At 41.2% G+C, this 27,413-nt stretch overlaps 1 protein-coding gene across 2 annotated transcripts; it reads left to right on the forward strand.

Moving 5' to 3' along the window:
- Positions 1 to 169: 169 nt before the first annotated feature.
- pip4k2aa (phosphatidylinositol-5-phosphate 4-kinase, type II, alpha a) lies at positions 170 to 24,688 on the forward strand. 2 transcript variants are annotated; one of them, XM_070852916.1, is made up of 11 exons: positions 170 to 1,164; positions 12,940 to 13,037; positions 13,193 to 13,289; positions 14,872 to 15,024; positions 15,636 to 15,782; positions 16,176 to 16,214; positions 19,932 to 20,048; positions 23,500 to 23,613; positions 23,867 to 24,107; positions 24,337 to 24,440; positions 24,572 to 24,688. In XM_070852916.1, the coding sequence occupies exons 1-11, from the start codon at positions 1,024 to 1,026 to the stop codon at positions 24,650 to 24,652; spliced, it is 1,332 nt and encodes a 443-aa protein (XP_070709017.1). In that variant the 5' UTR covers positions 170 to 1,023; the 3' UTR covers positions 24,653 to 24,688. The 2 variants fall into 2 exon arrangements, with proteins under 2 accessions (XP_070709017.1, XP_070709018.1); XM_070852917.1 differs by lacking the exon at positions 19,932 to 20,048.
- The last annotated feature ends 2,725 nt before the right edge of the window (positions 24,689 to 27,413 follow it).

The following is a 27,413-nucleotide window of genomic DNA, read 5'->3' on the forward strand; positions in this document are numbered from 1 at the left end:
AGGCCGCTGTGTGCTATTAAAAAGCTCAGAAAAGTAGCATTGACCGATGGAGGGTGGGGGCTGCAGCGAATCAGTGCAGCAGACACGCTGCAAAGCGCAGGCTGTCACCTCCCCTCCGTCGAGCTGTCAGTTGACAGCAATACACATGAGCCTCAGTGCCGCAGACGGAGCTTACCGTCCGGTGATTTTACGTCGAGAGAGCCGCTCCTCTCGTCGTTTTAGTTCGGACGGGGCGAGAGCATGACGTGACACACCTGTCATCTCTACGGACTGACCACAGACGCGTAGGAGGGCTGAGCCGCTTGCAGGTCGAGAGCTGCGAGCTAATGTTAATGGTTAGCTTGCAGGCTAATTGTAGCTAACGTTAGCTGGTGAACGGATTCCGGTTCTGCTTTGTGCCGTCAGTTGGCTAACGTTACCTAGCTGGCTCGCTAGCGAAGGTCGGAGGGACTGACGGTTGCTTGTGGTGAAGAGCGTTTATTTAGCCATTCGGCATCGTTACAGTGTCATTTAAATATTTTGTTTTAAGGCTTTATGATAACGTGGGCTTCCTCTGTCACGGGCCTCCACATTTTCTCCGTTGTGTGTGTTAATTAATTTTACGAAATTTATCCTTGATGCTTGCTAGCTAGCGTGCTACTCGGCTATGCTAGCGCCAGCTCAGTGAGATCTCGCATCGCAGGGGTGCGGAGAGCTACAGACTTGTCAAGGAAGGAAGAGAGGTGACTTATGATGTGGGGCGAGGGAAGCGGCGGACTGTTAGGCGAAGGAGAGCAGCAGTATTAGCTTTAACTCATCATATTTTCTCGTTTTAGCCCTTGTCGAGGTAGGGCCATAGCGTTAGCCAAGCTGTGTGGGACGTTTGATGAAGAAACGAATTGGAGCACTTTGATTTGCGAGCTGGCTAAATGAATAGTATTGGTGTTACTGAATCGTGAGCTGGTGGCCACTGTGCCAAGCTTTAAAGGAAGACACTGTCAAGATTATCGCACAGACTGCAATAACCAGCCAGTTTGCTTAAAGATGGCTTCGGCGAGCAGCATTGCCGCATCTATTGCAAGCAAAACGAAGACCAAGAAAAAACACTTCGTTGCTCAGAAAGTGAAGCTCTTCCGTGCCAGCGACCCTCTGCTCAGCGTGGTTATGTGGGGAGTCAACCATTCGGTGAGTCAGACCATCTAATGCCCATATGATGAGCTACAGTTATGTCTCCCTGGAGCCTTTCGTGTGCCACATTAAGCCTTACTTGCCGTCAGCTATCAGCATTTGTATTATTGCAGTTGATTGACAAATACGACTTGACAGCTGTCCAGTTGGCTATACTGCTGATAATGTAAACGTGTGACTGGCTGCGAGTGTGCAGGACTCATTCAGCAAATTATTATTTTGCTTTCGTAAGCTTTTCACTGTTACAATGTGCGCAACATTAGTATTGCATGCTTTTGATGTATGCACTAAAGTGTGTGTGTGTGTGTGTGTGTGTGTGTGTGTGTGTGTGTGTGTGTGTGTGTGTGTGTGTGTGTGTGTGTGTGTGTGTGTGTGTCTGTCTGTCTGTCTATATCTGTTTGAGCAGTGAACTCTTCGTTGGCTTCCTGTTGTGCACATGTAGGATAAGCTCCTAGGGCCCTGTGTCATGAGAGAGCAGATCTTCCCATGCAAGACAGCTTATCTCTGCTCTCTGCTCTCTTTCTCTTCCTTTGCTGAATACTTGCACTGGGCCATTCCTCATATGTTGGAGAGAGAGCAAACTTGGCTAGCAGAGGACATGCAGATATTTCTGGCACCAAATCCCAAGGATTAAACCTTGTTGCCAGTAGTTTACAGACATTGTAATTACACACAAATAGGTGGTGATCAGACTTGATCAGGCTAAGGCATTTAAACTGTAGTTATTTTTCAATTCCTTCGCTTTTGCAATCACATTGCCAATATAGAGCCTCTTCTTCATCCTTTGCTCAGCTTGCTAATCATAACATGCTTATTATAGTAAAGCCAGCCTGTTGGCTGGAGGTTTTATCTGGTGTTTTAGATTGAGAGGAACTGCTTTCCAAAATGTAAACAAAGGAGCTGAGCAGTAAGTGAGCAGCAGCATTCATTTATTCCTTCAGTACATAAATGTCTTTTTATATGTCAGCATTAAAATGTTCCCATTGAGTAGCTAATGGTGTAAAATATAATAGGCAATAGAATAGTTTACATGAAATGCAAAATAATTTGGGCCCTTTGAGTGTTGCTCTGTTTTCTCGCTCTTTATTTGCGGTTGTCCAGCTTGGGTTTACTGTGTGTGGCAGTGCTGTAGCACACAGCATCAAACTGTAGAGCTAGCACTGGCTACTTGTGAATTCCTCATCCCAGCTTGTTGATGCAGCTTGGCATGTCCTGTAATGATGATGGAGATTACTCCCTTTGACATATTAAATGATATTGCAGTTTTTGGCTAATACACCGGCAATTTGTGTCTCTTTTTGAGCTCTGTTTTCATGTCATGTTGCTTTGAAAACTTATACTGATATACTAATAACCACATCTCTTTTTAACTATGTGCAACAATGTTGGAACTATAAGTAATTTAAAATCTATTAAAGTCTATTTTGTCTTAACGCCATATCTGTGTATTGGTTTGAGTAGTTCTGGGGTGTTTGATGGACATCAGTGTGACAGATGCACAGTACTGAGGGCTACTGATGACGGGGTTGGTAATGAGCATGGTGGCGTTGTCAGTTTAGACATTTGATTTTTGGCCTGGTGTTCAGAGTGGATGTTAAGTGTGGATTATGCAGCCTCTGTATGTGAGGCCAAGACGGCTAAAGATCCAAAGCTGTTATTCTGTATTTAAACTGTAGTCTGTCAATAGATTAGTCACCTGGCTATGATGTTAAGCCTGAGGGGAGAAAAGTAAGGTACACAAGAGGTTTACCTCCTTGCAGTTTTGCAGTCCTGATTAATGATTCACTTTATGAATGCCACTTGAAATGCTAGAGAAAGATGAACATTGATACATTGTCAACTCATTTTAGCTGATTTCACGATCAGATATTACATTAGCTATATATCAGCTAGAAACACAAAATCGTATGTAGTCATATACTGCTGTGTTTTCTTTTGAATTAACTTGAAATTAAATGGTTAGATAATCTCTCTATGTGTTTGTCTGTGCATGACAAGTAGAGTGAGTAATCAAGCGTATATATTAAACTTCCTCTGTGTGATTCAGGTGACTTAGAGCTGTGGACTATTGGGCCTCTGACAACCTACACAAGTTTGCAGCATCCGCTTAGGCTCCTCCTGAAAACCAGACTAATCACAGTCTTATTGCTCTGGGAGTACAAAGTGAAACACCTGAAGCTGCTAAGTAAGAAGAGAGACTAGTCGGTTAGTTACACAAGACAATACAGAAGAGTCACAGTTGCTACCTCCCTATAGGTCTAATGAAAACAAAGATTTGATCTAGAATGAGTCAACGAAGTGCCAAGATGGCCCAGGATATTCAGTCTATGGCATCAGAATCACTCCTGTGGAATGGCTGAGAAAAGCATGGGATGTGCTCTTTGAAACGTCTGTGTGTGGCAAAGGTGTGTGGCAGCAGGCTGAAAATAACCTTCATTGACAGGTAGCCCATTTTTACTTTAATCCTCACACTTTGAAATTTTACTTGCAACCTTCAGAGGCTGAATAGGTTATACAGCTTAGGTTTTACAGAGATGGATTGAGGCCAAAGCTAAAAACTTTTTTTCAGTGAAAATCTCAGTTGTAACTGAAGCTTAGTGGGTACAAAAGCTGAAACAAACTTGAGTATACAAGATCAGTCTCAAACTCATCAGTACAAAATCATCTCCTAGTTCTGAGTCTGGCCTTGTCTCTCAAGGATCTATTTTCTTCTGCACTGGGTTCACAAATTATTAAGTGTATTCTGTAAACTACTGTCCTTCGCCCTTTATTTTTTGCTTGTGAAAGCACCCTTCTCTCTCTCATTTAACATCAGTCTGAGAGGAATAACCATTCTCTTATACACACGCTGAATGCGTGCTGGCCTAAGCAGATTAGAGAATGAGCACAAATTTAGCCCACAGGATATGCCAACAAGTTTAGCAATTTTGTATTAGTTGTGTCCTACACACCTACAGAATACACTGCATATTCTTCATCAATGTAGTTGCTCTCAAGTACAAGTAAAAACAAAATACTCTGCAAATCTTGGCTCCGTCATAGATGAGGTAATACTCCTGTCATGTTTGGACCTGAAAGAAAAAGGATCCTAGAAAAGCCAAAACATCCTGGGAGTTAATTAAAGGCCTATTTTGGTTCTAAAGAAAATGAAATGTATACAGTGGATGCATATTGCAGAACCATTGCAGCAGCACTTCGCTGACTGAATTTCTAAGCATTTAACAGTTAGTGCGTAATTACTTGTTGGATCAGACACTCAAGTACAATGCAGACTATTGTGGGATTTATTGTCCTAACAGCACAGTTGAAAACACCAGTTTCAGAGAAAGGTACATTCTTCTAAGCTGCTACTGACAAGCTAATTCTAAAAATGTTTCAAGATGCCCAACACCTTGTGTCAGGAGATTTCTTTCTTTAGTGGAAAATTGATCCGACTCTAGCCAACAGTTTCACCTTCAAGTTATATGTGAGTCTGTAAAAGGGATTTAGTCCTGGCTTGTCTCTTGCCTCCATTTGTAAGTCATTGTGGTGCCTGAATGCACTGTTGGAATAGGAAGCTGTCAAACAGTTTTCCACTGATGGTTTTTGAGTAGATTTGTCGCTGACTCGAAAGCTGCACTGTCACAGGAAAAGGCACCCACTGTGTAATCATCACTTTGGGTCCAGCACCTTCTAACCTGCTGCTGCACATCACCTGCACCACTCATTTTTACATAATGGAAATAACTGTGTTGACGTGATCGTTCACATAGCTTTTTATTATCACAGAGACAGAAATATTGTTAGTAATGAATTTCCCTTTATTGTTATTAAATATAGTGCCACTTGAAGGACCTTTTAAATAAAGGCAGACCTTTTAATTTCATAAAGCAGCACAGACTGGGAAGTGTGAGCAGGTCAAAAGTAGGTATGGTGTCTGTTTCCCTCTCATACAAATAGCAAATGGAAAAAAACTTTTTTTTTTTTTAGGTTTTCTCAGACTTTGTGAAGTTTAGGCCAATCAAATATAAGTTTGTTTTTTTTTTGTTTTGTGTCATCCTGTCTATTTGGCTCTTTTTCATTCCCTGTCCCCCCTCTCCATTTTCTTTGCCTGTGTCCTGTCTCTGTCTGACTCAGAGTAGCTGTGTCTAGTTCTGTGGATTGCATAAGAGGGGATTCTATAAATATCTGCAGGAGTGACCTACAGCTAATATGTGTGATGATTATGGGTGAGGAAAACAGAAAAGCTGGACCCTCACATCCTGGCACCCTGAGGCAATGACAGATAGCGGAACTTGGGGAAGCGCCTTGTGGTTTTGTTCCAGTGTGTGTCTCCAAAAACCTTGCGGCGCAATATTTTCTTTTTTGTTTGCTCCTGCATGCATGCAAACATAAATGCACGTGCCTACTTGTCTGTGTGTGTGTGCAATTCACCACAGAGTCACTATGTCATTGTGCACTACCTCCCCAAATATGATGCGACATGTTGCAGAGCAGCTTGATTCACCCAACAGGTTTATTGCTCAGTCAGTCTAAACCACTATATCCTTTAATAGCTGGCCTTCCATAGCACTGACTTCACAACAGACGCACTGGAGAGAGGGAGAGGGGGAGAGAGTGAGAGGGGGAGAGAGAGACAGAGACAGATTTTTGTTTAGCCCATTTCCACCTTAGTCATTAGTTTAGTCTTTCAACATGGATAAGACCAATGTAATAAAACATTGAATAATATTTGTCATACTTGTCTAATGGTGTGTTTTCATCAAACATGTAGCAAATTTCTCACATGAGCAAATTATATACAAAGTCAATGCAAAGATGCAAGATGATGCAACGCCAATGACGCAAAGCGGGTGAATTTGAGTAGAAAAATAATCAATTTGAGTGAAAAATTTGCCTGGCAGAGAGCTGTTTCCCGCAGAGACGGCTTCAGTGAACATGTCCTGGAGGGGAATCTTAGTGCCGACAGGCTGTCCTTTCAGTGAATCAAACATGGAGCAGCCCAGCTGGAGTCTGCAGGCACCTGGAGCTCAATGACACCACTCGCCACCGTACAGAGAGATGGACAGAAGAGGAGACGGCTGGAGAAAAGCCAGCGAGAAAGTCAGACTACCTGTTAAATTTTGAAAATGTGTCTGTCACTTGATTCTAGCTTTCAGTTGTACTTTTCTATGAAACAAGTTAGCATACACACTAGCTCCAAGCACAAGCATTAGCTCCAGCTCTCTGTCATGGTGTTTACTCACGCGAGTAACGCGAATAAACAAAAATGATCTGGTAAGCAAACTAAAGCGAGTGCGGCGAGGCGAATATTCGCTTCGTGTTTGGTGGAAACACATCATAAGACATGGAAGCACACATTTCCTCTCATCAAAAACTTGAGTGTGACTGACACACACTAAAATAGACATGAATGTGCAGATACTGTCTGTGCATGCAGATGTCTCAAAATTCAAGGGATAAGCATAACCATAAGCTTTTAATTGCACTGCAGTTGTCTTACTCAGGTAGGTGGGTGCATTTATCCAAGGCCCCATTTCTCTGTCTGTGCAACTGTTTCTCCCACTTATGCACACACAGATGTTGCAGCCCTTTTATCTTACCACTGTTCCACTTTTATCATCTGTGTGTCCTCATTATGGCTGACCTCTCTATGTTGTGACTGAACAGAGGGCGGGATGGGAGTAGCAGCTACCTCTGACACTGAAGTTGTCAAAGTGGCTCCACAGAATTAGATCACACACAGGCTGTCATGGTCATGTTTTTGTTAAATTGTGATGCCTGATCATTGTGTGTAATTTAAAGTGGAGTATGTACACACATTTACCAGAATTAAATGTAAAACATCCTCTTAAGACATTAAAATACTGCTACACCAGTTATAAGATTAAGTTTAGATAATATAATTAAGGTGTTGAAATGCATGTTCACTTGTTCAATAAAATCCCTTGAACAAAGTGCTTTGATCAGTTATTTATATTGTTTGAAATGCAAACATTGTCTAACGTGGAAGTGATTTATTAGGCTTTTCCTTGATATTTCAAATGTATTGATAATTAATCCACTGATAAGGGTTAATTTCCCATTTTCTACCCTCACCACACCCAGATACCATTGTTGTATTTAGGGCTTTTGCTGGATCATAGAATACACTTCTTTATGTGGATATTGTTAAAATCGCTACAAACTATTAATGGTTATGGTATTCATAACAGGTCTGGTGATGATGTAATAGCTTTGTTAATTGGTCAGTGAAAGGTCAAGTCCACACTCAATACAATCTACTGCTACGGTATATGTGACCTTTGGTGCTCACTATGTGACTGTTAAAGGGCAAATCTCCATTCAGTTGGGTGTATCTATGCTGCATGTTGAGCTCTTATCAATTTATGTAGTGGTTTATTTGCAGACCACAACATCAGGTCAAGATGATATTCATAAATCATAGTGGGCTGTTTGGCTTTGTGAGCCATTCCCTAAAAAGTGCAAGACTGATGATGTTAAGTAGGTGCTTTGATCCGTGTGCTTGAAGACTATTTGGGAAAATATTTAGATGTATTTGCTATTTTAAAGCTGTCTCTTTATAACAAATACTGTACCAAATACTGCTTTGATGCATGAATTGGAGCACAGCTTCTGCCAAATTGCAAAACCACATTCCCTCCTTGTATATTTACACCTCTACATATTGGTTAATTGCATGATCAGTCAGCCTTGATTACACTTTAATTAGAGCCTCTTAGACTGTGATATCTTGTAAATAAGCATAGAGGAAGCACATGCAAATGTGCCACGCTGTCTAGGATTTGCTTCTTCAGAGCACTACCCATTTCCCTCATGTAACTGACAGCTTGACACTAGGCCATGGACATGGACATGCTGCAAGTTAGATGACTCCAATGGAAAATATATCATATAATGATGCTTCTGTCTGTCTCTCTCCCCCCCCCTCTCTCTCTTTATGTTCTTTTATTCTGTTTTTCCCAACTTTTCTTTTTATCTTGACAGTTTTACTATTTGTCCCGTAAAAAGATTTTTGTCTTTTAATGTTGGCTCCTCTCCTGATATGGTTAATCTGCCATATTAACAGTTTGTTTACTTCCCTGACTCCTGTTACCTTCAAGGCAAAATTACAAGAGCAGAGGACAACCTATAAACTATGTGACTCAAGAAAAATTCAAAATTCAAAATAAATTCACAAGCTTGAGTCAAGTCCATGAGGGTAGCAAAGTATTTAGTAAACTAAACTCTGGCTCTGTAAATGAGCCATGTCTCTTGTCCTCAGCTGCATTGCACTAAATCAGGAGTTGTTGCTTTTCTTTTTTTTAAAAAGATGTGTAAGATATGGAAATGTTGTATTATGCTTATAATAGATTGAAGTTTCTAAAGTGTAGAGTGCATTTCAGCCTGCCATTTTTCTAAACCACTTATTGATCTGTGAATGATTCTGCCTTCTTGTGTTTTAGGCTGTGTTGTGGCATCATAGAATTATGGCTTGTACAGCGAGAAATTGCACATGCAGTGCATGTAATGTACAGTTAGTAAATAGGGATCCTAATCCTGTTTACTAACTGTAAATATATATATATGCTTTTGTATATTGATGACACTGAAACCACAGCATTGTGAGCAAGTGAACCCTTGAGCGCACAATATTACCAGCAGCTAAAATAAAGTATAAATAAAGAGTGGATCAGCCAGAGTCTAGATGATGTTGATATTAAAGGACTCTGATTGAAATGGGTGGCATAAAATATTATCCTTGAGAGAATTGCCACATCACTATAATGGAGGCCCATTCTAGTCAGTACCTAAGCTATTGGAAAATAGAAACGATATAAAAGATGACAGTCAGAGCTTCCCTGTTCATTGTCAAATGTCTCCCTCCAGGCTACACATCCTGATGGCATGCCTGATTAGTCATGCTTCTTCCCTTTCTAACTTTGAGACAGTTTTCTCTCCACTCTGATATTTTCATTACCCCTCTATATCTTTCACTTCAGAAATGACCCAATTTTTTTGTATTATTAGATCCAGATTTCTTTTCCCAAGTAATCGGTGAAATAGTCTGACTGCTGTGAACACTGCCAAGAGCGTGTCGTGTATCTGTCATTGTTCAGCGAGATAAGGCTATGCCATGCTGCTGACAGAGCACGCTCTCTTCACCAACTTCCTGACCAATGGAGCAACAGCACACACTTGCTTCACTCTGGGCCGGAAAACCAGTCTTCATCACCATAGAGACAAACAGGAAGTGGTGGTGTGAAATTTGTCTGCAAGTTTGATAGCTGCAGGAAGATAAACAGATATACTGGAGGCACCTGATTAAACAAAACATAAGAGCTACACTATGCTCAAGATAGAAATTATGACAAGAGCCCATCAGATAAAATAGGATTACTACACATTAATTAATGTGGATTAGGGTTAGGTCACTATACTAGATTAGCCACACCTCCATGTAGGCGCCTGCAATAACACTTAGCAGCAGGGCAAAGCACCAGGGCAATGCCTCAGTGCTGTGCTTATTATCCACACCAAAAGCAGCACATAAATGTGACTGTCAAAAGAAATGATTTGTGAAAATAACCTACTATAGTAATTCTGACTTAGGCTCTCACTCATGTTTTCTGTAAAGTTTTTTAGGGTAGTATAAACTGGATTCTCGGAACAGGGAGATTTGCCACTGAAACGGCCACAGTACAAACATTGGTGCAGGAGTGGAATCAAACTGATACAGATTGTTTTCTGGCCCTATTCAAGGACACATTTATATCTTTTTATCAAAGCAGTTTTCATATGTGCATTCATGTGCGTTATTTTTTCAATTCTGTGCTTTGCATTAATATTCAGTTTCACAAGTGTCCTTGCAGATGTGTATGTGTGCCTGGTAAGATCAGGCATTGTCTTTGCCCTTGTGTGAAACACAGCTTTGTTGATTGGGTGACATCTCCCCACTCAGTACCCAGGATGCATCTGTGCTATAGCATCACTGTGACGTCTGTGCCTGTCACAGTAGGGCACTGAAACATGCTTGGATATGACATCTGTAGACTTAGATCCCCTGCTTGCTATATCTCTTTAATACCCCAATTACATTTTTTTCCCTCATGCGTTCTTTCTCTTCAGATTCTTTTCTTTTTTTTTTTACTTTTTTTCCACTATGTTTTTTTTTTCTCTCTGTCTTTATCTCTTAAAATTTCCTCCTGCAGTTAATTTGTGTTCTGTTAATGATGCACACTAATTCTATATTAAAACAGTTTATGTCCATGTTAGTTTTACTACTTATAGCTTTTACAGTGGGTTAGTTAGTGGAATATCTTAAATTTGTTTTGCCAACATTTGGGTCACAGCTCCCACAGAGGGCACTGAGTGTGTTAAATAGTTTGAGCATTTAAAAGTAAGCCGGTTGAATCTACTTTACTTAGAAGAAGGCAAGACTGACTGCCATCGACATCCTGAGTATCTTTTCATCTACCTGGTCACAAAATACATCAGTCGTAAGAGTGGAACCGTGGAAAAAAAAAACGCACACCTGACCATTGAGAGAAAGTTAAGACCCAAAGCCTGAAGACCCTTTAGGGGAACTAGCCCCTTTAAATTCACATAAGTCAGTTTTACAGACTATTTGGCAATCAAGCTTAAACTTTTATTCTAAATACAGCAATTAGGCTAAAGTAACATGCTAATTTGAGAAGCCATGGGATCAAGGATCAGTCAGACAGCTAGATGAAGTCATCCAATTTAAAGTGTTAATCACACAGTGTATTGACACTGGTCTAAAACTAAATCTCAAGCATTTATATTATGAATATGTTTTAAAGAATGCTATGTTAAAATGCCTCTTAATGGCCACCTGAAGTCTGCCATATGATTTCATTGGTCAGTCAGTCATGCTGAGGCCATTCGCAGCACCATCTGCTGTAACACTCCCACAGCACTACAGAGCTATTGTCAGGCCCCAATGGTAAAAAATATTCCTTTAAGGCAGCTGCTGGAATTGTGATATGACACCACCTCTTGTCTGTCTGCATAATCCTGGCTGTGAGCAATGTTTAAAGCTTGAGTTACATTTAGGAGCACACACACACAATCACACACACACACACTTTATAATTAATGTTATATTCAATCAAAGTGTTTGACTTTATTCCGTGCATCTACTTTACAAGTGTGCTTGGTGGAATGACTATTAATAGATTCACACTACCTGCCAGCGTGCCTGCCTGCAGCCAGCAACGAGTACGCAAGCACGCACACACACACACACACACATCATATTTGCATCAAGCTGTGTCTGAGTCATAACAAATGTCAGGTCTACGTATTACAGCAATGTGACGCATGGCCAGCTTCAAATGGAAACTCCTGCAATGTACCTTATGTGTTTGAAGCCCCACTGTGTAAGCGGTGTGCAAGGTTTATTGAAGCGTTCTGTAATTTTGCATTTTGTTGGATGGTTATCATAAGCATAAATCCGTCATAATCATGTATGTGTTATTTGAAAAGATAAGTGCTCCATTTTAACTAATGCCAGACTCAGGAGCAGATTCATGTCAACATGCATTTAGAGAGAAATGTCATCACACATAGAAACAAAAGTGATTATCAGCTCTTAAAATCATGAACGCACTCAAACTAAAAGATTAGAAAATAGCAGTGCATCACAGACTGCAGGATATTAGGATTATCTTTCCTGCAGGAGCGACACATAACCCCAGCTTTCACTCATACAGACATAGATCCATGTCAGCTCTCTCACTCTTCTCTCACCTGCAACGCCTCATCTTGTCTGTATCTGTACGTTGAAAATTCCTTGAGGCTTCAGCATTTCTGGCAACAGTTCCACTGCCCTTTCCCCTACATCTGTCCTTCAACCCTGTAGGCCACATCACCCTGAAAATCTAATCTGAAAACTGCTCACATCACCAGATGTTCTGCACTGAAGATTGGTATTGATTGATGACCCAGACCAGAACTCTTGCCCTGAATCATAAATTAGCTATAATAACTTGTCATAACGATGCTTGGATTAGGGAGGGGGAAACATCTTAAGGCGCAAGTTCATTCTTGTGCCTGTTGTGGTTGTTTTTTTGTTTTGTTCTGCAACACAGCTCATTTTTCTCAGTTATCTGAGACAGTTCACAGGTAACATTAATCATGCAAGTGTTCACGTTTCACGTAGGCTGACTGGTGTTTCAGCCAACTGATTCACCCTTTCAACAATACCAGAACCAATTACATGTGATAACATGTGCAGTCTGTTATATTGAATGTCTTTTCATCTGACCAGGCAGAATATGGTCAGATGAGTGTTCAATTGTAGTGATGTGAATACTGATTTTTGCAGCAGTCTGTGGAAAGATGCACTTTGTTGTTTGATTATCTTACATTGAAAAAAGGTTGCATGAGTTGATGTGTGAAGTGCAGTGTTACCTCATGGTTATTGAAATATATAAAGAAAACTGTAATGGTTGCAAAGCTCCACTTACAGGCTTGCATCGGATATTGTGCTTTCACAAATTATGATAATGCTTATGATAGATTAATATTGTCTAAATTTTTCCTAAATTGTCTGAATGAGGCACATTATCCCAAGGTTTTTAGATTCCTAACTTGTAGCATTTATTAGCAGAGATGGGGTTTGTTGCACAACTTCTCATACCTCAAAGGTGCTCAGAGAGAGAAGAAAAAGTATTTGATATGTGACATGTGATTTCACTGACTTAGTCTTCTTTGCATTCCTAGATTCATCACTGATCTCCCCTTCTTTCCTGTGTTCTTTCCACCCAGATAAATGAGTTAAGCCATGTTCAGATTCCCATCATGCTCATGCCCGACGACTTCAAGGCTTATTCTAAGATCAAAGTGGACAACCACCTCTTTAACAAGTAAGTTATTTTTAACTATATTATGTAATTATTGTATTTCATACAAAAACATGGTACTGTAAAACATGTTATTTCCATTATTTTGAATACTTTTGGGACATAGTGCATCTCATAACCTATGCCACTGGCGTTTTCTGCTTTTTGTATACACACAGGGAGAACATGCCCAGCCATTTCAAGTTCAAGGAGTACTGCCCTCTGGTGTTTCGAAACCTCAGAGAGAGGTTTGGAATTGATGATCAGGACTTCTTGGTATGAAAAAAAACTAGCAATATCACTACCACTTTTGAGTCAAATATTTAGTTTCTTTTGACATCTTTGAAGAACTACATTAGTACGACTTGCCACATAAGAGAGTGCCAACTACTATAGACAGCTGGATGAGTTTAGAGGCAACACATTATCCTTAAATGTATCTCTTCAGTATTTAGAAAATACTTAACCATCCATGTAACTACTTCAAAACAAATTTGATCACTATCTTAACTAGTTAACTGTTTCTCTATTTAACTTTTTTCCTCCCTTGTTCCAGCCCACAGCTTCTCTTCCTTTATTTTCCACTCTTCCCCAGTAAATCCCCATTCCCAGTGCAGGCCATGAGTTGACAGTATTTGGAGGTCATTGTGTCCCAGCTCAGTGCAGCTGTCCTTCTCACATGTTTACATTAGGGTTCGGCTGGCTGCAGTGAGTGGGCAGTTGGGGGTGTTAAGACACTGGCCAGTGCAAAGGAATGTCGTGGCATACTCAACATTAAACTGCTTTCTTACATGAGGCATTAGTCTCAGTGTGGTCAAAAATGTTTATTGGTCTAAAAGCTTTTTGGGTCAAAAACCAGCCTGTTGGCATTATTTCTAATTATATTGGTAATATTCCTCATTACAGCAGATGAGTACCACCAGCTGCAGGCCTCCACTTTTGATGACATGCAGCACTAACCATTAGTTTTAATGAGCAATTCTAGCAGTATTAATTTAAGTTTTGGGAGAGTAACTAAGTGCAAACAGATTAACCTTTTTCCCCACATTATGATAAATGCATGGTGGAGAAAATGACTTAACTAAAACAAAAACATTAGGATATTACTTTGAAAGCCTTTCATCTATGCCTCAGGCAATGGGCCTCTTAAACATTTTCAGCCTGTGACAAACCACTTCATTGTTACACCAGGACCTGGACTGTAAGAAGGGCTCTAAGTGTCATTGCTTTATAGGACCCTCCAGAAACAATCAGCCATTTTTAGGTCTGACCGCAAGAAAGAAATGCTGCTTAACAGTTGTTTTAGGTTGTACTGTACAGTCTAGTCCTCGCTTTGCAGTACAAGCAGTAGATGCTAAGACTTGACGAGGGGAGAGGGAGCATAGGGCAGAGGACATGAGGAATTCTTGGAGAATGAGGCAGTGAGCCAGGGGTGTTGGATCATGTTTCTTTTGAGCTCCAAAGTCTGGGCAGCAGCTGTTTGTGTCTGTGTGTAGGTTTGGACCGACAGCAGGCGTAGAGGTCAGAACCCCACATGTTTAGACTGGAGAATGAGAGGTGGGCAGACAACAAGAAGGTAGATGCCAGGCATGCTGCTGTCTGACCTATTCAAATACACTAGAGGAGCAGCCATTTAAACAAAGACGTCAAAATGGTTTCTGACTCATAGTTAGTTTAGTGAGACAAATCATTCAAAAAAGTAAAATACAAGTAATGAGTAATGATCTTGGTTCTCTGAAGGCAGTGCAAATAATAGACGTGAAAGGGTTGTCAAGATGACAGGCTGACCATATCTCAGTGTGCACATCCTGATAAGCATGTTATTTTTTCTTTCCATCTTTGCTCTGCGTGTTTGCAGAACTCTCTTACTCGCAGTGCACCCTTGAACAGCGAGGCCCAGGGACGGAGCGGGGCTCGCTTCCATACCTCTTATGACAAGCGCTACGTCATCAAGACCATCAGCAGCGAGGATGTGGCCGAGATGCATAACATTTTAAAGAAATACCATCAGGTGATAACAGCCTGCTCTGCAATACATATATACACATATGCAAGCCTGGATTTTTCCATAAGATAGACTCTCTAAAACCATGTATCTTTGGTATCCTCAAATTACACAGAATTTTAAGTCCACTACCCTTTACTGAAACAAACAGGGAACCATAGGACTTCAAAGTCTTTCTCTCATTCTCTGAAGGAGCTTGTAGAAAATGGGACAAGATTATAAAAACACATGCACAACTTTAATATCGACCTGTAGCATTTTTGTCTACCTGCTTTGCAAACTGACAATCAAGCCCTTTTCGCTCTGTGGCGTAGTGTCAACACGAATGATGCAATTTTACAACTTTTTTGTCTAGCTATTGAGTTTGGATTGGTCGATAAATTTGAAGTCACAGTTTCACACAGTGTCCCAGGACAGCTGTATCAGTAGGTTAGAGCCCCCTGTCTGTTTATCGACTTGCAGTTGATCACACAGTGACACTGAATCATAAAGTGATCATGCTGTGTTTTATAAATCTGTCATTCTCTCTTTCTCACAGTCTACATTGTGTATTGTGCAAGCATACATTGTGGCTACAAAAGGGCCATACATTTATATTCCTCACTCTCTTTTCCCAGTTTATTGTGGAGTGCCATGGCAACACACTGCTGCCTCAGTTTCTGGGGATGTACCGGCTCACCGTTGACGGAGATGAGACCTACATGATTGTTACACGCAATGTCTTCTCTCACCGCCTTTCTGTCTACAAAAAATATGATCTCAAGGTAGGGGGGCAGAACAGATCAAGAAAAAGGGAGCAAGTTTTTTTTGTTCAAATATTATATAAAAGCTCATATACAAGTCAAACATCAAAAAACGGATTAATGACTATACCTAAAGTTTGTCAAACAAGGTTTGGTTGTGTGTTAAACGTCCATTGGGTGATAACTGTTCTAAAACATTCTTAGAACAGTTCAAGCCATTTTAAGCTGTTTTTAAGCCATTGCCCTTTGAGTCCCTGATTTGGTGAGCTTCTGTGTTCAGACATGCACAAGGGTTATGAGTATCTGCAGGAATGAGTGTGAGTAGGACGGTGAGGCAAAGACTGAAGCAAGACTTTGCAGGGTTTCTAGTAACAACTGTGTAATGGAGAGTCATTTCCTGTTTTTTGTTGCCAGGGTTCCACTGTTGCAAGAGAGGCCAGCGATAAGGAGAAGGTACAGTCACCTGTCGTGAGCCAAGACCCACTGTTGTACATACCCACACAAGTCTAAATGTCAGCACAGGCAGGACCTCTTGATTTACTGAATGCTTTAAAGAGACGACAACAACAACAATGATAATAGTAATATTATGTCAGAGCACTGCAGTTTAAAAGTAAAATAAAAAATGCATCAAACTGCAGCAACTGTTAGGTATACATCAAGAGTTTACAAATGCATCAAAGCCACCAGTGACTTTGGAATGTATCAGGTGTTTGTCTCTTGTTTGTCTCTCAGAAGTGATGAGCTACAAGTGTATCAATCCACACCAACAGCGCCACTGTTGCTTGTCAAGACAAAAAACACTTTTCATGCTCAAAGTCCTTTTTTTTCCTTGCGCATAGTGAATTAATCTCCCACTTTATCTACATTGTGGAGGAAATTTTGTGTACAAGTGTACAAATGGGTAAACATAAACAATGCCCACTATTTTTGTCCATTGCACAGACGTCCTTTCAGCATGTCAGGATGTGTATTGCTGAAGGGATGGCTGGTTCTGATGAGGTGGAGGTCGGAGTTGGTGTGGATTGAACAGATGGCCACTACCATCACACTTGCGCACTGCTGACATCTCGATTCTGGCGTCGTTTTCATGTACGGAAGAAGGGCAATTTAAAAAGTGTTCGGAAACTTAGGAACATTTTTTTCCCCCAAATACACTGAACATGAAACCCAGAACTGTCTATGTTTCAAGTAATCTAAACACTGATGTCATGTACTGAGAACAAGTCCGTTCATTCTGATTGAACTTCGTGTCCATTAAAAGCCACGTGGACAATTACAGAACGAGAGAGAGAACAAACTGTGTTTCCAGTTGTTTCAATAACTGACACAGCTTCAAACTATTCCAGGCTTACTGTCATCACCCAAACGGCCTGATAAACACAACTTTGGTGTCTGCTTTTATTTCCCTTTGGGTGGGGATGACAGTAGCAAATATTCATCTTCTTCAGTTAGCACCTATTTCATCACCCCATTCCCTTTCCAGCCCCTGCACGCTATTTGCGTCTCTTTAATTTGCTTCATCCCCTCTAACCTCGCTTCTGCTGTTCCATCAGTTCCCCTGCTTGCTGTCTGTCTGTGTGTGTGTGCGTTTGTCAGGGTATGTGTTGGAGTTTTATTGAATCAGATGTCTCATGATTTTGAGTAGCCCTGCGTATGATGTGTTCTCTGTGTAGCTGTGTGTTTGTTTGTGAAAAAGAGATGTTGTGTGATTGATGATAATGAAAATGGTGCAGTTTGTGTAAGACTGGCTGTTTTGAGTTTTTGGCTCTCGGCTGCTTGGGCAGCATGTCAAATTAATTGTGTTACTGAAATTGCAAAGGACCTGATGGTTCACTGTGCTTCCTGTTATAATTGTATTAGGCTGGGATATTGGTTTGAATATTTTGCCAGATATACACAATATATTTTTTATAGATAAAAGGCTTTGACCTTTTCAGTGGTGCCAGTTTGCTGACAGTGTCCTTGAACACTGTGACTTTGGAGTGCTGTTGGTTTGACTTGTCAGCTCAGCAATTCTGGAAGGGGGTGGTTGTCCAGAGTGATTTTGTCTTTCATTGCATGCCTCCACATGTCACTCTGCAAAGGTTTATCTGACCATGTAAACGGTTTATATGAGTTTGACCTAGAGGAGTTTGAACTTTCCATCAGGTTTTACAGGGGCTTAATCGGGGGCACCATGCAGTGAGGCATGGAAGACATCAGGGAATCCCCCATAGCCCACTGTAAATGGAAGAAGAAACGAACCATTATCGGGGTTAAAACAGATGAGTGGAAAAACAAAGCAGCTGAGGATTTAACACACACGTGAGCCTACTGTGTGACCTCTTTCTTTCTGTAGCTCAGCTGTGTGTGAAACATCATTTACAGTCTACCAATCAAGATTAAGAAACATCAGGATACATTTTTGCCAAGCTAACATAAGTGAAGAGGTTGTTTTCCAACACTGTCAACCACTGACTATGATCTCACAGATTATTGCAAATTGTTGCCTTCAGTCAGTGGGAGTTCTGGGGTTGTTTTACCTTTCAGTGACGTGTAGCTAATACACTAAACATGATACACTAATTACCACCATAGGTGAAGCCACTGTTTTTCAGTATGTGGTTACTCACATAGTTTTAAATGTACACACACAACACAGGCCTCAAACACAGCAAAGGCTCAGACATCGAAGACAAAGATGTGACAAAGACATGGGTTTCTCCACATGAAACGCCATTGTACATACATACGCATACAGACATGTTTAAATTGACCTGCAGTTACCCACTACAAGTGCTCGGTGGCTATGAATACATATGTGTTGTGTTTTGTTTAGAAGGTATTGTGTGAGTGTGTGTGTGTGTGTGTGTGTAAAAAAAAATGCATCTCACACACACACAAACGACAAGCAAGGCAAGGTTCTCTCCTTACTGCATGACTGTCTCCCTTTCATGCATGCGTCTGCATGTTATACAATGTTTTTCTGCGTTTCTTACATTATTTCTAACACATTCCAATGTTTATGAACACCAGCCCCATTCTGTTGCACATTGTGGACATGTTTTGTTCTACCCACATATGACATGTATTTTTCTTTTCATAAAATACATTTCTTGGGTATCGGTTTCAACTATCACACAGCAGCAATTGGATTTCTGACACATTTTATAGGCAGCATTTTAACAAGCAGATGGTCAGAGGCTCAACCAGGTAAATTTGGACTTACCTCGGCCCATCAGGTCATATGAGTAACTTTATTTTACTCTATTTGTTGTCAACCACAAACAGACCTGTCCATTAACCATTTAGGACACTGACCTTAGCAAACACTGGTGGAGGTGATTCATGCATATATATGCGACCTTGAAAATATAGAGGTTGTGTTTGTGTGTCATTAGATAGCAACTGGCCCTTGGTTTGTGGAATACCAACTACCTCCACTAGGTCTCTGCTCAGTGGCTATCTGCTACAGTTGTCTGTTGTTTTTATTTACTCTCTCCTCACGCCAGCACTGGCTGGCATCTCTGGGTGGGGGGGCACATGGCTTTAATGTGTCGGTATGACTGAGTGTGAACTGCCTTGATATTTTATCAGTAGCACCTTATCCAGTAATTGTTAGCCCCTAGCTACACTCCTGAATAGATGTTTGGCAGAATATGGGTTCATAGAATGCAAAGATTTTACAGTAGTTTCCTTGCTCTCTGTAGTTCTAGCTCCTAGCCTCCTTAGAGTAGCGCTGCCAGGCTGCTTCCTTTCTCTACCAGGCGTGAATGCCAGGAAACAGTCATAATAAGTGTAGAGTGTAGGCAGACCAGGGCAAACATAGAATAGAAACATTTTGGAAGCATTTTTAGGGACACAGTCTAAAACATATTGATTAATGAAACAAATTGATAATATAACCACAAAACTAATTACAATTACTTACATAGTGATTGAATTAACCTGCTGGACACTGATATTCACGTTCTTGAGTCAGCCATCGCAAAGACATCTAGACTGGTCGCACGGATCTTTCGCGTTGAGGCCCTTTCTAACCTTCCACCAATTTGAAAAAAAACAATTGTGTTCTGTTACATTTTAAACACTTTGCCTTTACTTCCAACTTCCTTCCTCCCTTCCTCTCTCCTTTCTTCTCTCCTCTCCTCCACCCCTACCGTCCCTCCCTCGTTCCCCCTTTTCTAGCAGCCACCCCCACCAGAGGATGTGCCCCCGCGGCCCAAATCTGGTAACGTTCAGCAAAGGCTGCAAACACTGCGGATTGCAACGCGCTTTTACTGCGCCATGAAACACGTAAGAGATGTAAGAGAACCAGGGCTCATATACCAGGCATGATCTATTAAACCAATCTTATTTTATTGTTTGTTTGTTTTTTTGTACGGCCGAGCATTTCCGTTTCTTCGTCTTCTCCAAGCTGATACACTGTTATTTAAAGGCCATATTTTGCACACTTTTCATCCATTTAGTCACCTTTTGCTCAACTGTCAGCAAGTTCAATTTTAGTTTTGCCAGACCGTTTGTTTTTGTTCCCACCATTCACTCAACGGCACCAACATGTATATGAAACACTGGAGAGCAAGAAGTGGAGGAGTAAAGTAGCTGCGTAAATGGGAAGGACACACTGCATGGTCAAAAAGAAAAAGTCAGAAACTATAGATGGGAACAGAAAGTACATACTGTGTCGTTCTCCCTCTTAAAAAAACGTCTTTCCAGCAAACTAACCAGTGAGTTGCATGCATTTTACTATATTCTGCAATACAAAGTACCTGTGTACTCTAACCACGACAGCGATAAAAACAGTACACAATTGGTGAGGAATGGTTTCTGACGAGTTGAGAGCAAGATGTAAAGCCTGCGAGGAAGAGAAGCTCTCCCTTTTTAAAGGATTTGATTTCCTGGCTCTGTGTCCTGAAGCCTTTGTTTTGTGAAATAAAATGTGCTGTGTTGATGAACAGGAGCCATGAGGGGTTAGTTAATAGCTTGTCGAAGACGTGAGTTGTGTTTTTTCAGGTGTCCAGGCTGTACTGTGTATGCTGGTAATCTGGCCCAAAGGCAATGTGGTTGGTCATATTTTTTTAAATATCCACAGCCCTCTGAGGTAATACACACGAGCAGTCAGCATTGTTGTATTGTTACCAGTGTCTCAGTTCTCAGTTTGTTTCTGGTTCCAAAACACTAGTCCAGCATTTGACAGCCTAAACAGTTCTAGATGTACTGCTTTTAGCATAGAGGCAGCAAAAGCTTGGTCAGTAAAGGGAACATTTGACAAAACCATTTAGGTGCAAACTTGAACTGTTTTGAAGCTGTTCTCAAACACACCCAAACAGTTAATTATGCATAAATGACATATGCAGCTTATGCTGTGTTCACATATAACACTTGCAAAATAAACCAACGAAGTGCCTGATTCAAGTTGCCTTGCATGTAGTTGCTAGTTACTGATCGAAGTATTGGATGACGATTCCATACAAATAAATTTCTAACACACCGTTGACTGTTTTATGGATAATGAACTATGTCTCACAGTGAGAGCTCATAATTAACAAACTGCATGTCACTGTTGTGAAACCTGCTGGTGGATGTTTATCTATGCCTGACAACATCAGTGGGGATATAACTGTTGTGCTATAACAGTGCTGGAACACCCCACTGTTGGCATACAACAGATCCTGCAGAAAGTCATAGCTTTTCCTTTTGAGACAGCAAGATATCAACGTTGGCAAACACCAAGATCCAGTTTCCAACCAACTGATGGGAGACTGAAAAGTAAATGAGATTTGTCTTTTAGAGTCGGGGAGAAATTCACCTGTCAAACAGCTTTACAAGGCTCATCGACAACCGTCCCTTTCTCCGTGCTTCTAATATATCTTTGTGTTTTGCCACTTACCTCCTCGATGTAATTAACCCTTCCAGAGTTCGGCATTTCATTGCAATCATTGTAATGAAGAAAATCAACTACAGGCCAACTGATAGAATGCAATGCATCACTGGGAGACAGCCTACGACGTAATGAACCGGTTAGAAAGAATGTGCATCGTGGGAAATTCATTTAAAATGAAAGCATAGAAAGACGGATGACGTTGAGGTGTCGATTTAGGTGACAGACCTGCAGAGTGTTTTCAGGTCATGTTCACTCTTTGCAGTCAGCCTCATGTTGCGTCCTCATTTACTTTTTATGTCGCATCTATATTCAGTCTAGACAGTTGTACATCTCATTTATTACAAATTGGAGGTCTATGTCTGTATATATGTGTGCTCAAATGTCCTATTTTGTGATATGTATTCCTGTCTTCATCTGTGTAAAGGTGTATGTGTATGTATGTGTGTCTGTGTGTGTTCAAGCTCATTCTAGTGCTGCTAAGTGCTGTTGTGTTGCTGCTCTTCTCCTGCTGCCATAGAAACACTGTAGTAGCTAAACTGCTGCTGCTGCCTTGTTACCACATTTCCTGCTCTCTTTTTCCTCAGTGACTCAGAACTGGGCCCCCCCGCCCCATCCCTCCTCACATAACACCTCTTCCCCCTTCAGGCTGCTGGCAATTCTGCAGTAGCCACACTAAGAGGACAATTAATCCAGTAGATAGACACTTAAATAGGAAACTCTTGTACTCTGCTTATCGGCTGAGTAGTGACAATCCGTCACAAAGATACAGTGCGCTGGCTTTAGTTATTTAGTTAGTTATCATATTTAGTTATGAGTTATTAAAAGAAAAATTAGATGCAAACCACAGTCTGATTTCCAAGAAGCATCATAGATCAACAACATATAAATGATTTGTCTGAGGTAGGGACGTATTCTCTTATCAAACTGATGAGGACGGGATGCTTTTTGGAGACCAGTCCAGTGCAGACAAGGACGTTTTATTGCTTTGAGTTGGACGCCTTTTTTTTTTTTTTTTCATGACACACAGTGTATGGATCTACCAGATGCATTTTAAAAAACTGTCCAAACTTCTGTGCAATGTGCTACAAAAATGCTGAGTGCCCTGTGTTTCATGGTACTGAAAATGCAATACAAACATTTCACGGTAAACAATATGGAAAACATGCAAATTAGTGCATCAGATGGATCTGTACCCTACGGTGAGCGTGCTGCATGTGATTTTTGACACAGTCAAAGTATTTAGCTTGAAAAGAGGTCAGCCTTGGTTTGGTGAGACTGCCTGTACTTTGTCAGCCAGCTCATTAACTCAGTCTTATATTTTTTGTTTGGCTGAATCAGACAGGCTTATCTAACAAACCACAGGCTCAAAGCCTCTTGTATGTCAACGGGGTATTTCAGCATGCAGGATTGTCAACATGCTGTTGACATGAGATCAGAAGTAATCTTTGTCATCATGCATTTTGAAATACTCCTTTAACCTTATAGTTGAACACAATGCTATCTTTTAGTCCTATGACCACTTAAATTGTTAATGTTTTTAAGTACTCTGGGGAAAAGGTTGAAGAACACTGATGCTGGTGTTACTGCTTTAATAAGTCTTCTCTACTTTTGACCTTTATGTCAAATATCTCACATGATATTCAGATATATTTCAGGATTCAAACTTTGTGTGATTGGACAAACTGATATCTATCAACACGTTCTCATCTTCTAAAACAAAATCTGACTTTTGATTTGAGCACCAGGATTCTGTCACATTTTTGCCCAGGTTTTTCCTGCCTACAGTACCGTGCCTCTCAGGGTTGAACAGTCTAGTTTTGTGGTTTTTGGCTGTTTCTTATTTGGTCACTAATCTCCAATACTAATGGGCAGGCAAAGGAGCTGCCCACCTACAAGGACAATGACTTCATCAATGATGGGCAGAAGATCTGCATTGACGAAGAGAACAAGAAAATGTTCCTGGAGAAGCTAAGGAAAGATGTGGAGGTATGACATAAAATGTAGTCTTAGCTCAGTGTTTAACACTAACTTTACTGCACTCATTGGTTTTAATGTACTAACTGACATTATGTAGCAAGATGTAGCTATCTGTTTTCATGTTTTGAGTCAGGAAATGTAGCTGTAAAATTGCCCACCCATCCCTCAGTGTCACCCCTTGCTTTCTATATTGATGCATTTCTTATTTCTGCTTCCACTCTTTTGTGTCCTCTGCTGCCCTACTTTCTTCCATCATTCTCAGTTCCTGGCCCAGCTGAAGCTCATGGACTACAGTCTGCTGGTGGGGATCCACGATGTGGAGCGAGCCGAGCAGGAAGAGGTGGAGAGCGAGGACAATGAGCCTGAGGAGGAGGGCGAGAGTGACGGAGGGGGCATTGGAACGCCCCCCGACAGTCCCAGCAATACCCTGGACAGCACCAAGCCTCTGTCACCTGGAGAGTTTGATCCCGCCATTGATGTCTACGCCATCAAAAGCAATGATAGTGAGTAGCCAAATGCCAAATAGTCCTCAGGCTTCTAACACAATGTTAGATACAGCCCTTGATAAATACAGCACTGAGAGCTCCCCCTACTGGGTATTTTAGTCTTAAAGTTGCCACACCTGCTGCTGTCGAAAAGGATTTTGTTTGTCTTGTTTAACATTACCTGATTTTGCCTGAAGATACTTTGTGAATACATTCTCATTCTGGGTGTGTTTGTTTTAAACAATAGGTGCTCCCAGGAAGGAGGTTTACTTCATGGCTGTCATAGACATCCTGCAGCATTACGATGCCAAGAAGAAAGCTGCCCACGCCGCCAAGACTGTCAAACACGGGGTATGTAGCTGCAAACAAGAGCTATTTAGATGGGTTAGTTCAAAAAGTAGTGATGAGGTACAAATAATTAGAACAGCGATTGATGAGTTGCAAAACCAGTCTGAACTGGTCGTCTCTGTGTTCCTCTACAGGCCGGAGCGGAGATCTCCACAGTGAACCCAGAGCAGTACTCCAAGAGGTTTTACGATTTCATCACCACTATCCTGTCATAGCCTCCAGGAGCGACGGGGGGAGGGCACAGAGGCACATGGGAAAGGGAGGGCAAGTGGGGAGTAGGGCGGGGAAGAGAAGTGACGGAGAGAAAAACCATCGAGAGGCTGAATTAATAAGGTGCTGTGATGGCTTTGTATCACTCTCCCTCCATTCTCCTCATCCCTCCCTGTTTGTTCCTCCCTCTTTCGCTGGGGTGCCACGCTCTGCAGCTAAAAAAAAACCTAAAAAAAAACATCATTCGTTTACATTTAACCTCTCCTCTGTTGAGTTATTGTTCATGTGTTACTTTGGATGATAAGGGTGTTGAAAGCAAGTGTCCAAGTCATAATGTTTTTGTTTTTTTACATTGTTTGTGTCTGTATGGTTGTTTATGTGGGAATTTGGCTTTTTATTGCCTCTAATACATCCCTGCATTTTTTTATTTTGATGTTCGTATTTGTCTTTCCCTTATGATGATCAGGGGCAGGTAGGGGGAGGGTATGATAGGTGTAGCGTGAGGTCAAGGGGAGTGCAGAGGTCAGACTCCAGCACAAAATGAGGTTTCCTCCTGCAAAGAGAAGGCGTAAGCGGCATGCAGTGCGCAAGTTCACGCTGAGCCTCGCCTAATGCAATTGCTTCACTTCAGGAAGAAGGAAGCAGTCTTCCAATAGGCCAACAGCCAGACCCCCCCACCCAAATACTATACAAGTACTCAGCCAAACAGATCCTCCCATGTGGGCTTCTCCTCCGTCAGTCACCCTTTAGACACCCCCCCCCTTTTCCCTCCCGCTCCTTCGTGTCCAGTTTACCAGCTAAGCTTCCTGGTTATCCTCTCGCCACACACTCAGACAAACGCGTCTCATCAGCTGAGATGAGTTCACTTGTCGCAGTAACTTCTAACGCTTGTTTCCAGCACTCGTTGCACCAGTGCTTTGTTGTGATGTACATAGAATGGTTAAGGGATAGATGCGTACCTTTAGAGTGAGAAGCAGAGAGCCCACAGTGTGATGTACTTTCATTCTCTCTGAATACGTTGGGTATTGTTATGTTGGCCTGGTCTCTGTTCCTGTGGCAGGGGATGACCCAGAAGTCCTGTGTGGCTGTAGTGATTAACAATAAGCCACTCCTTGTTATATCTTAGTAAAGGGTGTCACATTGAAACAAAAACAGCCCTTACCTTTCTGTTGCCATCAGCACCTTATGAGTAAAATCAAAAATGTTGCACTTTTATTTGTTATTAGAGGTTAGGAGCTCTTGTTCTGTTACACGCCCTGCAACAAAGAGGAAAAGGAACTTTCTTTAAAGGAAAGGATCTCAAAATCCTGCCTCCTCCACCATTTCCTCGCCCATGGGCACCCCTTACTGTTGGGATTGGTCAGGAGGAATTTACTGCAATATTAGACGGGGGAAGTGTATGAGCTCTGTTTGCAGGGCTTTTGTAAACTAACCCCTCCAATCCCGTTTAGGGGGGCTGTGCGTTGTCGTTGGCAGCGGTGGGGTTTTGAGGCCAGGCGACAGCGTGGCCGCGCTTGTGCGTTCAGGGCAGACAGAAGACTGTTTACCTCCAGCATCGTACCAGCACACACCCCAATGATGGCGAACGACGTGTGTGTGTCAGTGTTCAAACGTTATAAAGTGGGAGGGGTGGGGGGGGTGGGGGGTAGCTGCAGATGTAATGATACGTGTTGTGAAGTCCTTAATACCAACAGCACCGTTCTCTTCTCTAACCTCAGCTGTGAGTCGTTATTCATCGTTGTTTTGTGTTGTTGTTGTTGTTGACATTTTTTAAAGGTGGTTTATCTGTGTTTGAATTTGGCAGTTTTATGAATTGATGTGGTAATTTTTTTTTTTGTTTCTGTTTGAGGTTTTTTCAATTTTTTTTGTATATTTTGCACAAGAGGAAAGGAACCAAATGTTACGAATACGATCCCAATTAGTAGATGCGGTCTTAACAAAGGGAAATGCAATATACTTGTATGCAAGTGAGAAAAGTTGTTGTGCGTGTGAAGTTGTGTATCACTTCTGGATAACCAACTAAAACAAGTAAAGTCGTCCTCCTTGACTATTCTAACCCATGCAAAAAGCTTCCATCACAATATGTTTGTTTAGATATCATAGATTATATTCACATTTATATTTTTACATTGGATTTTAGTCATGAAATATAGTTGTATTTAAAAAAGGAGCCACCCTTAGGAATGAATGATGGTGCTGTGGTAAATGAAGAATGATACTGCTTGAATTTATACAATGCTTACTATAGATGTACTTACAAAAAAGTCATAAAAAAATTGCATGTCACAGGACTAAGTTTCCTTTTCCCTCTCTAGTCTGTGTCGTTGGCTGTTCAGGTTCTCTTTGTGTCCCTACACTTAAACCAGATTTGTGAGCTGTTCTGCGTAAAATAGTTCCTACCATGCTTTAAATAACTGTTTTTCATTGTATACACTGTGCAAGATGTGTGCCTTTATACTCCAAAATTATTTAATTTTATATTTTGTAATCTTTTTTTAAAACAAAAGTAAAAGGTTATTTTAATAATAGGGTGTTTTACTTTGACATGCGTTATCTCCAACCTTATTTTCAACCCCCCCTGCTCCACCTTCTCCACACCTCAGTATTTAGATTTGCTCATGTTATTCACTCAGTTAAATGAAACCATTCTAATGATTGTGTTTTTAACCGACAACAAAAAGTGAATAGCTGTCTTGAATTTGAATATGGTGGGTCAGTTTCGGCTCTGTAAATTCAGCTCCATCGTTCTGATTATTCAGTGTGTGC

This window comes from Pempheris klunzingeri, chromosome 21 (genome assembly GCF_042242105.1).
Source record: "Pempheris klunzingeri isolate RE-2024b chromosome 21, fPemKlu1.hap1, whole genome shotgun sequence".
Taxonomy (NCBI): domain Eukaryota; kingdom Metazoa; phylum Chordata; class Actinopteri; order Acropomatiformes; family Pempheridae; genus Pempheris; species Pempheris klunzingeri.

Excerpts from the sequence above, each read along its gene's own strand:
- pip4k2aa (XM_070852916.1), top strand. The coding sequence starts at position 1,024 with ATGGCTTCGGCGAGCAGCATTGCCGCATCTATTGCAAGCAAAACGAAG. Across the intron at positions 1,165-12,939 it reads TGTGGGGAGTCAACCATTCG|ATAAATGAGTTAAGCCATGT; the intron begins GTGAGTCAGACC and ends CTTTCCACCCAG. Across the intron at positions 15,783-16,175 it reads ACAAAAAATATGATCTCAAG|GGTTCCACTGTTGCAAGAGA; the intron begins GTAGGGGGGCAG and ends TTTTGTTGCCAG.